This window comes from Ranitomeya variabilis, chromosome 5 (genome assembly GCF_051348905.1).
Source record: "Ranitomeya variabilis isolate aRanVar5 chromosome 5, aRanVar5.hap1, whole genome shotgun sequence".
NCBI classification, from domain to species: domain Eukaryota; kingdom Metazoa; phylum Chordata; class Amphibia; order Anura; family Dendrobatidae; genus Ranitomeya; species Ranitomeya variabilis.
Window position 1 is genome coordinate 177539501 of NC_135236.1, and position 15811 is coordinate 177555311.

General features: G+C 44.5%; 1 protein-coding gene across 1 annotated transcript in view; it reads left to right on the top strand.

The window, feature by feature from the left end:
• The window catches only part of SERINC4 (serine incorporator 4), an 84477-nt gene that overhangs the window by 37701 nt on the left and 30965 nt on the right, over positions 1-15811 (top strand). The window contains exon 7 of the mRNA XM_077263569.1: positions 10686-10781. Coding sequence (XP_077119684.1) covers positions 10686-10781 — 96 coding nt within the window. The remainder of the gene's footprint in view (positions 1-10685; positions 10782-15811) is intronic.

The window sequence follows — 15811 nt, forward strand, 5'->3', positions numbered from 1 at the left end:
AGAGGAGAGGGAAAAAACATACACAGACTGAAATCAGAATTTAGCAAAGGAGGCCACTTCTAGCTAAATAGAAAGGATAGGACAGAGTACTATGCGGTCAGTATTAAAACACTAGAAAATATCCACCACAGAAAATACAAAAATCTCCACAGCTAACTAAAGATATGGAGAGTATATCTGCATCTCCAGAGATACCAGCTTGGCTAAACAAATCCTTATTCAGACCAAGCTGGACAAGACAAAAACATGGAAAAGAACTGAACAATAAGGCCACAGCATGTGGACAGCAAAAATCAAGGCCAGAACTTATCTTTGTTGAAAGGAACAGCAAAGCAGGAGAGAGCAGGCAAGGATGTGAATCCTCCAGGAACAATGGACAACTGGCACTGACTAAAGGGTCAAGCAAGGCTAAATAGCCCAGTCAGGATTGCAAACACTTGACACACCTGATGAATGCTGCGATCCAGAGACAGCAGCACTACCACTTATAACCACCGGAGGGAGCCCAAGAGCAGAATTCACAACAGCACGATATCTGTAGATTTACTGGTCAAAAGTTTGCAATGGTTTTCCTTTTTCTTATTGGAATGTGCACAATGTAGACTCAGACTATGCGCAGCAGAACCTGTCATGATCTCAATGGCAAGAAAACATAGCATAAGCATATATAGGAACTAGCTCTTGGAAGATGGGAACTGAGCTGACCATGAACTAAACCTAACGCACAACTAGCAGTGGCCGGGTAGCATGCCTACGTTGATTCTAGATGCCCAGCCCAGCCGGAGGACTAAATAAAGCTAGCAGAGGAAAATATTAGTCCTAGCTCACCTCTAGAGAAATACCCCGAAAGGAGACAGAGGCCCCCCACATGTATTGGCGGTGAGTTGAGATGAAAAAACAAACGTAGTATGAAAATAGGTTTAGCAAATTTGAGGTCCACTTACTACATAGCAGAAGACAGAAAGGACACTTTCATGGTCAGCTGAAAACCCTATCAAAAAACACCATCCAGAAATTACTTTAAAACTCTGGCATTAACTCATAACACCAGAGTGGCAATTCCCGTTCACAAGAGCTTTCCAGACACAGTAACGAAACTACAGCTGTGAACTGGAACAAAATGCAAAAACAAACATGGACAAGAGTCCAACTTATCTAGTAGTTGTCTAGGAGCAGGAACAAGCACAGAGAGGCTTCTGATAACATTGATGACCGGCAAGCAACTAACAGAGCAGCAAGGTTATATAGCGACTCCCACATCTTGATGGGAACAGGTGAACAGAGAAGATGAAGACACCAGTTCAATTCCACCAGTAGCCACCGGGGGAGCCCAGAATCCAAATTCACAACAGTACCCCCCCCTCAAGGAGGGGGCACCGAACCCTCACCAGAACCACCAGGGCGATCAGGATGGGCCCTATGAAAGGCACGAACCAGATCGGAGGCATGAACATCAGATGCATTCACCCAAGAATTATCCTCCTGGCCGTATCCCTTCCACTTGACCAGATACTGGAGTCTCCGTCTGGAAACACGAGAGTCCAAGATTTTCTCCACAACGTACTCCAACTCACCCTCAACCAACACCGGAGCAGGAGGCTCAACGGAAGGCACAACCGGTACCTCATACCTGCGCAATAATGACCGATGAAAAACGTTATGAATAGAAAAGGATGCAGGGAGGTCCAAACGGAAGGAAACAGGGTTAAGAATCTCCAATATCTTATACGGGCCGATAAACCGAGGCTTAAACTTAGGAGAAGAGACCCTCATAGGGACAAAACGAGAAGACAACCACACCAAATCCCCAACAGAAAGCCGAGGACCAACACGACGGTGGCGGTTGGCAAAAAGCTGAGTCTTCTCCTGGGACAACCTCAAATTGTCCACCACCTGCCCCCAGATCTAATGCAATCTCTCCACCAGAGCATCCACTCCAGGACAATCCGAAGATTCCACCTGACCAGAGGAAAATCGAGGATGAAACCCCGAATTACAGAAAAACGGGGACACCAAAGTGGCAGAGCTGGCCCGATTATTGAGAGCGAACTCCGCCAATGGCAAAAAAGCAACCCAATCATCCTGGTCAGCAGACACAAAACACCTCAGATATGTCTCCAGGGTCTGATTAATCCGCTCGGTCTGGCCATTCGTCTGAGGATGGAAAGCGGACGAAAAAGATAAATCTATGCCCATCCTAGCACAGAATGCCCGCCAAAATCTAGACACGAATTGGGTCCCTCTGTCAGAAACGATATTCTCAGGAATACCATGCAAACGAACAACATTTTGAAAAAACAGAGGAACCAACTCGGAAGAAGAAGGTAACTTGGGCAGAGGAACCAAATGGACCATCTTAGAAAAACGGTCACACACCACCCAGATGACAGACATCTTCTGAGAAACAGGCAGATCTGAAATAAAATCCATCGAGATGTGCGTCCAAGGCCTCTTAGGAATAGGCAAGGGCAACAATAATCCACTAGCCCGAGAACAACAAGGCTTGGCCCGAGCACAAACGTCACAAGACTGCACAAAGCCTCGCACATCTCGTGACAGGGAAGGCCACCAGAAGGACCTTGCCACCAAATCCCTGGTACCAAAAATGCCAGGATGACCTGCCAACGCAGAAGAATGAACCTCAGAGATGACTCTACTGGTCCAATCATCAGGAACAAACAGTTTATCAGGTGGGCAACGATCAGGTCTCTCCGCCTGAAACTCCTGCAAGGCCCGCCGCAGGTCTGGAGAAACGGCTGACAATACCACTCCATCCTTAAGGATACCTGTGGGCTCAGAGTTACCAGGCGAGTCAGGCTCAAAACTCCTAGAAAGGGCATCCGCCTTAACATTCTTAGAACCCGGTAGGTATGACACCACAAAATTAAACCGAGAGAAAAATAATGACCAGCGCGCCTGTCTAGGATTCAGGCGCCTGGCGGTCTCAAGATAAATCAAATTTTTGTGGTCAGTCAATACCACCACCTGATGTCTGGCCCCCTCGAGCCAATGGCGCCACTCCTCAAAAGCCCACTTCATGGCCAAAAGCTCCCGATTCCCAACATCATAATTCCGCTCAGCGGGCGAAAATTTACGGGAAAAGAAGGCACAAGGCCTCATCACGGAGCAGTCAGAACTTTTCTGCGACAACACTGCCCCAGCTCCGATCTCAGAAGCGTCGACCTCAACCTGAAAAGGTAGAGCAACATCAGGCTGACGCAACACAGGGGCAGAGGAAAAACGGCGCTTAAGCTCCCGAAAGGCCTCCACAGCATCAGGGGACCAATCAGCAACATCAGCACCCTTCTTAGTCAAATCGGTCAATGGCTTAGCAATATCCGAAAAACCAGCAATAAATCGACGATAAAAGTTAGCAAAGCCCAAAAATTTCTGAAGACTCTTAAGAGAAGAGGGCTGCGTCCAATCACAAATAGCTTGAACCTTGACAGGATCCATTTCAATGGAAGAGGGGGAAAAAATATATCCCAAAAAGGAAATCCTCTGTACCCCAAAAACACACTTAGAACCCTTCACACACAAAGAATTAGACCGCAAAACCTGAAAAACCCTCCTGACTTGCTGGACATGAGAGTCCCAGTCATCCGAAAAAATCAGAATATCATCCAGATACACAATCATAAATTTATCCAAATAATCGCGAAAAATATCATGCATAAAGGACTGGAAAACTGACGGAGCATTAGAAAGACCAAAAGGCATCACTAAATACTCAAAGTGGCCCTCGGGCGTATTAAATGCGGTTTTCCACTCATCCCCCTGCCTGATTCGCACCAAATTATACGCCCCACGAAGGTCAATCTTAGAGAACCACTTGGCCCCCTTTATGCGAGCAAACAAATCAGTCAGCAACGGCAATGGGTATTGATATTTAACAGTGATTTTATTCAAAAGCCGATAATCAATACATGGTCTCAAAGAGCCGTCTTTTTTTGACACAAAGAAAAAACCGGCTCCTAAGGGAGATGACGATGGACGAATATGTCCCTTTTCCAAGGACTCCTTTATATATTCTCGCATAGCAGCATGTTCAGGCACAGACAGATTAAATAAACGACCCTTTGGGTATTTACTACCCGGGATTAAATCTATGGCACAATCGCACTCTCGGTGCGGAGGTAACGAACCAAGCTTGGATTCTTCAAAGACGTCACGATAGTCAGACAGGAACTCAGGAATTTCAGAGGGAATGGATGATGAAATGGAAACCACAGGTACATCCCCATGAGCCCCCTTACATCCCCAGCTCAACACAGACATAGCTCTCCAGTCGAGGACTGGGTTGTGAGATTGCAGCCAAGGCAATCCTAGCACCAAATCATCATGTAGATTATACAGCACCAGAAAGCGAATAATCTCCTGGTGATCCGGATTAATACGCATAGTTACTTGTGTCCAGTATTGTGGTTTATTATTAGCCAATGGGGTGGAGTCAATCCCCTTCAGAGGAATAGAAGTCTCCAAAGGCTCTAAATCATACCCACAGCGTTTGGCAAAGGACCAATCCATAAGACTCAAAGCGGCGCCAGAGTCGACATAGGCGTCCGTGGTAATAGATGACAAAGAGCAAATCAGGGTCACAGATAGAATAAATTTAGACGGTAAGGTGCAAATGGAAACAGATTTACCAAGCTTTTTAGTGCGCTTAGAGCATGCTGATATAACATGAGTAGAATCACCACAATAGAAACACAACCCATTTTTCCGTCTAAAATTCTGCCGCTCGCTTCGGGACAGAATTCTATCACACTGCATACTCTCTGGCGACTTCTCAGTGGACACCGCCAGGTGGTGCACTGGTTTGCGCTCCCGCAAACGCCTATCGATCTGAATAGCCATTGTCATGGACTCATTCAGACCCGCAGGCACAGGGAACCCCACCATAACATCCTTAATGGCATCAGAGAGACCCTCTCTGAAAGTCGCCGCCAGGGCGCACTCATTCCACTGAGTAAGCACAGACCATTTACGGAATCTTTGGCAGTAAATTTCCGCTTCATCTTGCCCCTGAGATAGGGACATCAAAGTTTTTTCTGCCTGAAGCTCCAAATGAGGTTCGTCATAAAGCAACCCCAAGGCCAGAAAAAACGCATCCACATTGAGCAACGCAGGATCCCCTGGTGTCAATGAAAAAGCCCAGTCTTGAGGGTCGCCCCGGAGCAAGGAAATCACAATCCTGACCTGCTGTGCAGGGTCTCCGGCAGAGCGAGATTTCAGAGACAAAAATAATTTGCAATTATTTCGAAAATTCTGAAACCCGGATCTATTCCCCGAGAAAAATTCCGGCAAAGGAATTCTCGGCTCAGATACAGGTGCATGACAAACAAAATCTTGCAAATTTTGTACCTTCGTGGCGAGATTATTCAAACCTGCAGTTACACTCTGAAGATCCATTACAAACAGGTGGACACAGAGCCATTCAAGGGTTAAGAGGAGGTAAGAAGCAGCTAGACAGCAATTAAGGGCTAGGCAGCCAAACTCTGAGGGGAAAAAAAAAAAAAATTTCCCTTCAACACTTCTTTTTCTCCTGCTTCAGCCCAAACAATTAACACTTTGCGGGCCGGTCAAACTGTCATGATCTCAATGGCAAGAGAACATAGCATAAGCATATATAGGAACTAGCTCTTGGAAGATGGGAACTGAGCTGACCATGAACTAAACCTAACGCACAACTAGCAGTGGCCGGGTAGCATGCCTACGTTGATTCTAGATGCCCAGCCCAGCCGGAGGACTAAATAAAGCTAGCAGAGGAAAATATTAGTCCTAGCTCACCTCTAGAGAAATACCCCGAAAGGAGACAGAGGCCCCCCACATGTATTGGCGGTGAGTTGAGATGAAAAAACAAACGTAGTATGAAAATAGGTTTAGCAAATTTGAGGTCCACTTACTACATAGCAGAAGACAGAAAGGACACTTTCATGGTCAGCTGAAAACCCTATCAAAAAACACCATCCAGAAATTACTTTAAAACTCTGGCATTAACTCATAACACCAGAGTGGCAATTCCCGTTCACAAGAGCTTTCCAGACACAGTAACGAAACTACAGCTGTGAACTGGAACAAAATGCAAAAACAAACATGGACAAGAGTCCAACTTATCTAGTAGTTGTCTAGGAGCAGGAACAAGCACAGAGAGGCTTCTGATAACATTGATGACCGGCAAGCAACTAACAGAGCAGCAAGGTTATATAGCGACTCCCACATCTTGATGGGAACAGGTGAACAGAGAAGATGAAGACACCAGTTCAATTCCACCAGTAGCCACCGGGGGAGCCCAGAATCCAAATTCACAACAAGAACCATGAAGGAACACATACGTCAACAAGAAGTAAATAAACACATGTGAAGCAAACCAGAATATGTGTTAAACCTTTGCTCTCTCAAAGTGCCCACTTTTACTCTGACAACAGCTTTTCTCACTCTTGACATTCTCTCAAGAAGTTTCATCAGGTAGCCACCTGAAATGGGGTTACCAGTGATCAGGTATGCCTCGTCAAGAGCTCATTTCTGGAATGACTGGCCTTCAGAAAGTATTTGCAGCTATCAGGTGTGTTTTGCAGAGGCAGTGTTGGTACACATTTTGGCAGAGTAAAACTATTAGTGAAGCCCTATTCCACAAATGTTCTAAGCCAGAATATGGCAATACTGTCTCAAATAAATAAAGTAAAATGACAGTTCATCATTACTTTAAGACATGAAGGTTAGTTAATCCAGAAATTTACTAGAACATTGAAGGTATCCTCAAGTGCAGTCATGAAAACCATCAATTGCTGTGATGAAACTGGCTCTCATGAGGACCGCTCCAGGAAAGCAAGACCAGAAATGACCTCTGCTACAGATGATAACTTCATCTGAGTTAGCAGCCACGGAAATCACAAATTGACAGCACTTCAGATACCAACACTCAAGAATTATTCAAATATATCAAGAGGCAGACACATGTCAATATTAACTGTGCAAGAAGCAGGCCTATATGGTCAAAGTGCTACAAAGAAGATACTTTGAACTGAGGGCCTACTGAAAACCCGCAAAAAAAGAGACTTGTTTGGGCCAAGCAACACAAGGACTAGACATAAGGTCTATGGAAATCTGTACTGTAGTTGGATGAGTCAAAATGTGTGATTTGTTGGTACTTAGCCTGGTGTCTTTGTGAGATGCAGAAAAGTTGACCAGATGGTTTCCATATGTATGCTTTGCCAATTACAATGTTGGTGACATATTCCAAATTCAAAGCTCCCGGGGATGAAGTACTGCATCAGATGAAATGGCCTCCACAATTACCCGACCTCAACCAAATTCAGATGGTTTGGGATGAGTTTAACTGCAGAGTGAAGACAAAGCAGCAAACAAGTGTACAGCACCTCCTCGGGAGATCCTTTGAGACTGTTGGAAAGCCAACCTGATGAAGCTGCTTGAGAGGATGCCAAGGGGTGTAAAACCTTGAGGAATTTAAGGCTTAACGCTAATTCTGGTTTGTTTCACAAGTTTCACATGGTCTTCCTACCTTCAGTCTAAATCTACAGTGTGCACATTCCAATAAAGACAAGGAAAACCACTGCATACACAGGTGTGTCCAAACTTTTTAACGGAACTGTATGTACATATAGATATATATAGTAGGGTTTCCTAGAGATTGTGTTTTCTAACCACCTTACCTCAATTCAGTAGCTAGTGCCAAAATTACATGACACAAAATTGAATGTGAACAATTTAACTGCCCCTTTATCTCCAATTGTGGAAAAAAGGATTTTGAATTGTGAGATTTTCCCCCCTGTGAGATTGTACAGTGAGACAAGGAGTGACCAAGGTTCCTGGCAGATGCTAATCTCCTCTTGTAATGTTTATGGGGGACCAACAAATAAAGTAGCACTCTGTAACACTATAGTATGAAAACATGAAATATGAATTTTATTACTGCTCCAGAAAATAGGAAAAATGAGAACACTTAGCTCATAAAATGGTCAAATGATGTGTACCCAGCAACCACGATAAGGAAATTCTCATTGCTGGGAACCTATCCTAATGTGAATCCTCTCCTAGGCTGAAGCCTGCATTTATGTGGGTTGATAGGATCCTACTATGATTAAAACCGCGTAAAGGATGATGGGTGGAGTGCTCAGTCAGAGAGACTACGTTTACAAATATAATAATAATAATAATTTTTATTTATATAGCGCCAACATATTCCGCAGCGCTTTACAACTTATAGAGGGGACTTGTAAAGACAATAGACATTACAGCATAACAGAAATCACAGTTCAAAATAGATACAAGGTGGAATGAGGGCCCTGCTCGCAAGCTTACAACCTATGAGGAAAAGGGGAGACACGAGAGGTGGATGGTAACAATTGCTTTAGTTATTTGGACCAGCCATAGTGTAAGGCTCGGGTGTTCATGTAAAGCTGCATGAACCAGTTAACAGCCTAAGTATGTAGCAGTACAGACACAGAGTGCTATTAACTGCATAAAGTGTATGAGAACACGATGCAAGGAACCTGATTATGTGTTTTGTTTTTTTTTTTTTCTATTTTTAATAGGCCACACAGGGATAGTTAGGTTAATGCGTTGAGGCGGTAGGCCAGTCTGAACAAATTCGTTTTTAGGGCACGCTTAAAACTGTGGGGATTGGGGATTAATCGTATTAACCTAGGTAGTGCATTCCAAAGAATCGGCGCAGCACGTGTAAAGTCTTGGAGACGGGAGTGGGAGGTTCTGATTATTGAGGATGCTAACCTGAGGTCATTAGTGGAGCGGAGGGCACGGGTAGGGTGGTAGACTGAGACCACAGAGGAGATGTAGGGTGGTGCTGAGCCATGGAGTGCTTTGTGGATGAGGGTAGTAGTTTTGTACTGGATTCTGGAGTGGATGGGTAGCCAGTGTAATGACTGGCACAAGGTAGAGGCATCGGTGTAACGGTTGGTGAGGAATATGATCCTGGCAGCAGCATTCAGGACAGATTGGAGCGGGGAGAGTTTGGTAAGAGGGAGGCCGATTAGTAGAGAGTTACAATAGTCCAGACGGGAATGAATAAGAGAAACAGTAAGAGTTTTTGCAGAGTCGAAAGTAAGAAAGATCAAAAGACTGACCCTCACTTCCAAACAGACTCGTTGATGTTCCTAGATGATATTGACAGATTTCATACAGATCGTTATACATGGCAGCGATGTTGCTCTTCATGAGGTGGCTTGTTTGGGTCAGATACTTCCCATTCATTAAAGGGCCACTGTCACCCCCCTCCAGCCGTTATAAACTAAAAGAGCCACCTTGTGCAGCAGTAATGCTGCATTCTAACAAGGTGGCTCTTTTAGTTTTAGGTTCAAGCATACCCCAAATAAAACGTTTTTATACTTAGCCACAATTCCTGTCTCTAGCCAGGTAGGCGGGTTCTCACTCCCCAGCTTGGCCAGCTCCTCTGCCGTCACTCACATCTTCCTGCGCTTTCGGCGCCGCCCCCTCAGCGCTGTTATCGTTTCAAATCCGGCGCCTGCGCTGTGTACTGGTGTCCTGCGCAGACGCAGTAAGCTCTGGCCGTCTGATGTAATGGCTGATACCAGAGAACAAAAGACATCCACAGAACACCAGGATGGATCTGCTGCACAGCAAATAGCTGTAGGACCTGCGATGACGTCACTGCCATGTGATTGCCCTAATCATGGAGGGGGTGACAGTGGCCCTTTAAGAAGCGGACACTTACTTCTGACAAGTGGCGCGTGCCTCCATGCTCCACGCCACAAATCTTACTCTAGTCAGTTACTAAAATCCACTCAACTAGCATAAGTCTCCATAATATTCATTATTACACAATGCTGCAATCAAAAATTGTATTGACATGACACTTCACGTTAATGATAACATATTTGGTGGATGCTAGTCTTCTTTCACTCTCTTACACTAGGACACCAGGGCAACAAGGAACCAGAGCTATCACTCTGTTGCCTTTCTCATCACATCATTTTTATAATTTTTAGTTGTAAAATCAACTATAGTTATTTTAAGAATGTAATAATATTTCTATGCAATGGCTTCGCAAAAAATATGCAAAACTCCCTGCTCTGGGCTTCGTGCAACTCATAGCTTCTATTTTAGAGTCTGACCTGGGAGAATAAAATGGGCTCTGACTGATTGCTATAGGCACACTGCCACTTTTTTGTAGAATAGTGTTTATGTCTGAGATCCTATATATTTTCAGAGTAATCCCATGACAAGCTGTGTTCTTCCTCAGCAGTGTGAATGATAGCAGCGGATTTCCAGCTGTTTGGGTCAGTCTGATAACTTCTTGCCCTCTGAACCTACAAAGAAATAAGCAGACTAGATTTATGTATAAACTATTCTTCTAAATCCCATAAGAACCCACCGCTCCCAGCATCCAGTAATCCCATTGGCACAAATCATATAGTGGGGCCATGTGAGGTCATGACTTTGCCTACTTAGCATGTGAATGGTTTACTTGTATCATGACATTTGTTACAAAGGGGGCTCTGAATATCCCTGCGGTTTGATGTCGCATCCCCTGCTGTTTCCTGGGTACCAGGATTTTTCCGGTGTACAAGCCATGATATTGGAGCGATACTATGCTTTATACACCAGTTTACAGCGTAGAGAATAGCTATCATTTCCATTATATGAATAGGTATAAAATTGTAATACTTGTTTTTTTTGTTTCGCAGAGCAACCTCGATCTGGACTGCTACAAGCCTCCATCATTAGCTGCTATGTCACATACCTTACCTTTTCAGCCCTGTCCAGTCGGCCTCCAGAAAGAGGTCAGTGGAAATCTAAATCAAAGTGATACAGACTTCAGCATTCATTTATCACATTTTACCATATTAATTGAATGGAAAATTGCGTTAGGAATAATCTCCCAAATAATATAGCAAATGCTATCAAAATAATGGTGGGGAAGACCCTGGTGGACCTATCTAGGCTTGCACAACATAGTAACATAGTTATTAAGATTGAAGGAAGACTTTAAGTCCATCTAGTTCAACCCATAGCCTAACCTAACATGCCCTAACATGTTGATCCAGAGGAAGGCAAAAAAAACCCATGTGGCAAAGAGTAAGCTCCACACTGGGGAAAAAAATTCCTTCCCAACTCCACATACGGCAATCAGACTAGTTCCCTGGATCAACGCCCTACCAAGGAATCTAGTATATATAACCTGTAACATTATACTTTTCAAGAAAGGCATCCAGTCCCCTCTTAAATTTTAGCACGGTGGCGCAGTGGATAGCACAGCAGCCTTGCAGCGCTGGAGTCCTGGGTTCAAGCCCCACTAAGGACAACACATGCAGAGTTTGAATGTTCTCTCCGTGTTTGCACGGGTTTCCTCCGGGTACTCTGGTTTCCTCCCACATTCCAAAGACATACTGATAGGGAATTCAGATTGTGAGCCCCAACTGGGACAGTGACGATAATGTGTGACGATAAAGATTAGTAATGAATCACTCATTACAACATCATACGGCAGAGAGTTCCATAGTCTCACTGCTCTTACAGTAAAGAATCCGCGTCTGTTATTATGCTTAAACCTTCTTTCCTCCAGACGTAGAGGATGCCCCCTTGTTCCTGTCTCAGGTCTTTAATTAAAAAGATCATCAGAAAGGTCTTTGTACTGTCCCCTCACATATTTATACATTAAAATAAGATCTCCCCTTAGCATTCGTTTTTCCAAACTAAATAGCCCCAAGTGTAATAACCTATCTTGGTATTGCAGACCCCCCAGTCCTCTAATAACCTTGGTCGCTCTTCTCTGCACCCGCTCTAGTTCAGCCATGTCTTTCTTATACACCGGAGACCAGAACTGTGCACAGTATTCTAAGTGTGGTCGAACTAGTGACTTGTATAGAGGCAAAATTATGTTCTCCTCATGAGCATCTATGCCTCTTTTAATGCATCCCATTATTTTATTTGCTTTTGTAGCAGCTGCCTGACACTGGCCACTAAATGTGAGTTTGGCATCCACCCATACACCCAGGTCTTTTTCATTGACGGTTTTGCCCAGTGTTTTACAATTAAGCACATAGTTATACATCTTATTACCGTATATACTCGAGTATAAGCCGAGATTTTGAGACCACTTTTTGGGGCTAAAAATGACCCTCTCGGCTTATACTCGAGTCAGTGTCCGCGTGGGGTCGGCGGGTGAGGGGGAGCAGCGGCTGTCACATACTCACCTGCTCCTGGAGATTTCCCTGCATGTCCCATGGTCTCCGGGCAGCTCTTCCTGTGTTCAGCGGTCACGTGGTACCGCTCATTAAAGTAATGAATATACATGCATATTCATTACTGTAATGAGCGGTACGTGACCGCTGAACACAGGAAGATGCTGCCGGCTCCCGGAGACCATCTGACAGTGAGACCCTGCCAGGGACCGCGCCGGGAGCAGGTGAGTATATAGGGGGAGGTGAGCATTGCGCGATAGTCACCTTCCTCGTTCCACTGCTGCGTGCTGCTCTGTCTTCCGTCCTCTGGCTGTGACTGTTCAGGTCAGAGGGCGCGATGACACGATTTGTGTGCGCGCCGCCCTCTGCCTGAGCAGTCAGTGCAGATGGAAGACAGAGCAGCGCGCAGCGGTGGAACGTGGAAGGTGACTATCGCAAGTGCCGGGGGCCTGAGCGAAGAGAGGTGAGTATGTGATTTTTTTTATTTTGATCGCAGCAACAGCAAATGGGGCAAATGTGTGGAGCATCTTATGGGGCCACAATGTATGGAGCCACAATGTATGGGGCCACAATGAATGGAGCCACAATGTATGGGGCCACAATGTATGGGGCCACAATGAATGGAGCCACAATGTATGGGGCCACAATGTATGGAGCCACAATGTATGGAGCCACAATGTATGGGGCCACAATGTATGGAGCCACAATGTATGGAGCCACAATGTATGGGGCCACAATGTATGGGGCCACAATGTATGGGGCCACAATGTATAGAGCCACAATGTATGGGGCCACAATGTATGGAGCATCTCATGGGGCCATAATGTGTGGAGCATCTTATGGGGAATAATGTTTTGAGCATCTTATGGAGCCATAATGTATGGAGCATCCTATGGGGCTATAATGTATGGAGCATCTTATGGGGCCATAATGTGTGGAGCATCTTATGGGGCCATAATGTATGGAGCATCTTATTGGGCCATAATGTGTGGAGCATCTTATTGGACCATCAACCTTTATGCAGCATTGTATGGGGCAAATGTTTCTATGGAGCATCTTATGGGGCCATTATTAACCTTTGTGCAGCATTATATGGGGCATATTTTAATATGGAGCATTATATGGGGCGTATTTTGTATGGAGTATCTTATGGGTCCCATCATGAACTGTATGGAGCATTATATGGGGCTCCTGATTCAATATGGATATTCAAAAACACTTAACCTACTGATGTCTCAATTAATTTTACTTTTATTGGTATCTATTTTTATTTGTGACATTTACCGGTAGCTGCCGCATTTTCCACCCTAGGCTTATACTCGAGTCAATAAGTTTTCCCAGTTTTCTGTGGCAAAATTAGGGGGGTCGGCTTATACTCGGGTCGGCTTATACTCGAGTATATACGGTACTTCTGCCCACGTGCATGACCTTACATTTATCCCCATTAAAGCTCATTTGCCATTTATCAGTCCCAGCTTCTAGATTACATAGATCATCCTGTAATATAAAATTGTCCTCCTCTGTATTGATTTCCCTGCAGAGTTTAGTGTCATCTGCAAATATTGAAATTCCACTCTGTATGCCCCCTACAAGGTCATTAATAAATATGCCAAAAAGAAGAGGGCCCAATACTGACCCCTGTGGTACCCCACTGTTAACCGCGACCCAGTCCGAGTGTTCTCCATTAATAACCACCCTTTGTTTCCTATCCCTGAGCCAGCTCTTAACCCACTTACACATATTTTCCCCTATCCCCATTATTCTCATTTTATGTACCAAACTTTTGTGTGGCACTGTATCAAAAGCTTTTGAAAATTCCATATACACTACGTCCACTTGGTTCCCTTGGTCCAGTCCGGAACTTACCTCTTCATAGAAATTGATCAGATTAGTCTGATAGGAACGGTCCCTAGTAAACCCATGCTGATATCTTCCTACAGATCTTTCGTCCATCAAGTCGCCATGGCTCAAGATCGAGCTGAAAGCTGCTTAACCCCTTCCCCTTGTCGTGTCTCTACCTTTAATGTAGACTCAGGCGCTGAGCCCACATCTTTCCCAACATATGTCAGCTGTTTTGAACCGCTGACAGATGTGCCCCTAACAGCTGCGGGTGGAATCGTGATCCACCCGCGGCTGTTATCCCGTTAAATGCCGCTGTCAATCTCTGACAGTGATTGCGCTGGAAGCGTTTCGCTAATCCCGCCCATTGGTGACCCGTCACATGATTGCGGGTCACCAGTGGGTTGACATGACAACCAGAGGTCTCCCACAAACCTCTATGGTTGTTTTAGTCAGATTGCTATGAGCGCCACCAGGTGGTCAGCACTCATAGCAAGTGAGCATTTCTGCAACACACAGGCGATCTGATCATCGCCTGTGTGTAGCAGAGGTGATCGGATTATCGTAGCTTCTAGTATCCCATGGAGACTTGTTATGATCCTTAATGGCTGAGGATCACAAATAGACCAGCAAGTGAATAAACTAAGGACGAGCTCTAGGGAGATGGTAACTGGACTGATCGCAAAACTAAACCTATCCAACACAACTAGAGGTAGCCGGTGAACATGCCTAAAAAATTCCTAGACGTCTCGAGCCAGCCTGAGGAACTAGCTACCCCTAAAGAGAAAGAAAGACCTCGCTTGCCTCCAGAGAAATAGTCCCCAAAGATATAGAAGCCCCCAACAAATATTAACGGTGAAGTAAGAAGAAGGCACATACATAGGGATGAAATCAGATTCAGCAAAAGAGGCCCACTAGTACTAGAAAGCAGAAAATAGAGCAGGGGTCTATGCGATCAATAAAAACCCTTACAAAATATCCATCCTGAGATTTCAAGAACCCACACACCAACTAACGGTGTGTGGGGAGAAACTCAGCCCACTAGAGCAACCAGCAAGAGAGGGCATTACATTTTAGCAAGCTGGACAAGAAAACATGATAAACACTGCTGATCAAAAAAATGAGCAAACAAAACTTAGCTTATCCTGGATGGACTGGGAGCAAGGTAGTCAGAAGGAATCTGAGTAGCACTGATTACATCGACAGCCGGCAACAAGTGGAAGTAAAACAGAGCTATATAGGAACCTCCCAGAGGATAACGAACCAGCTGATAGCCAGAGACCAGCAGGATAACAGACAAAGCCACCAGGGAGAGCCCAAAGCAAAAGTCACACCATACCACCAGTGACCACAAGAGGGAGCCTGAAAACAGAGCTCACAACAGAGACTATAGTAGCAAGTGAAAATTAACCCCTTAGTGACCAGGCCAAATTTTTTTTTCGTGGCAAATTATAATTTATGATAATGGTAAATTTAGGGTGATATGTTTTGTGTTTATTTATAAAAAATATCAGAAATTTGCCAAAAATGTAAAAAAAATAGCAATTTTCAAACTTGGAATGATTATGCCTGTAATCCAGATAGTCATACCATAGAAAAACATTAATGATTAACATTTCCCACATGTCTGCTTTACATCAGCACCATTTGTAAAATGTTGTTTTATTTTGTTATCATTTTAGAAAGTTTAAAAATGTAGCAGCAATTTTTCATTTTTTCATGGAAATTTACACAATTTATTTTTTTAGGGACCTATCCAGGTTTGAAGTGACTTTTGGGGTCCTATATAT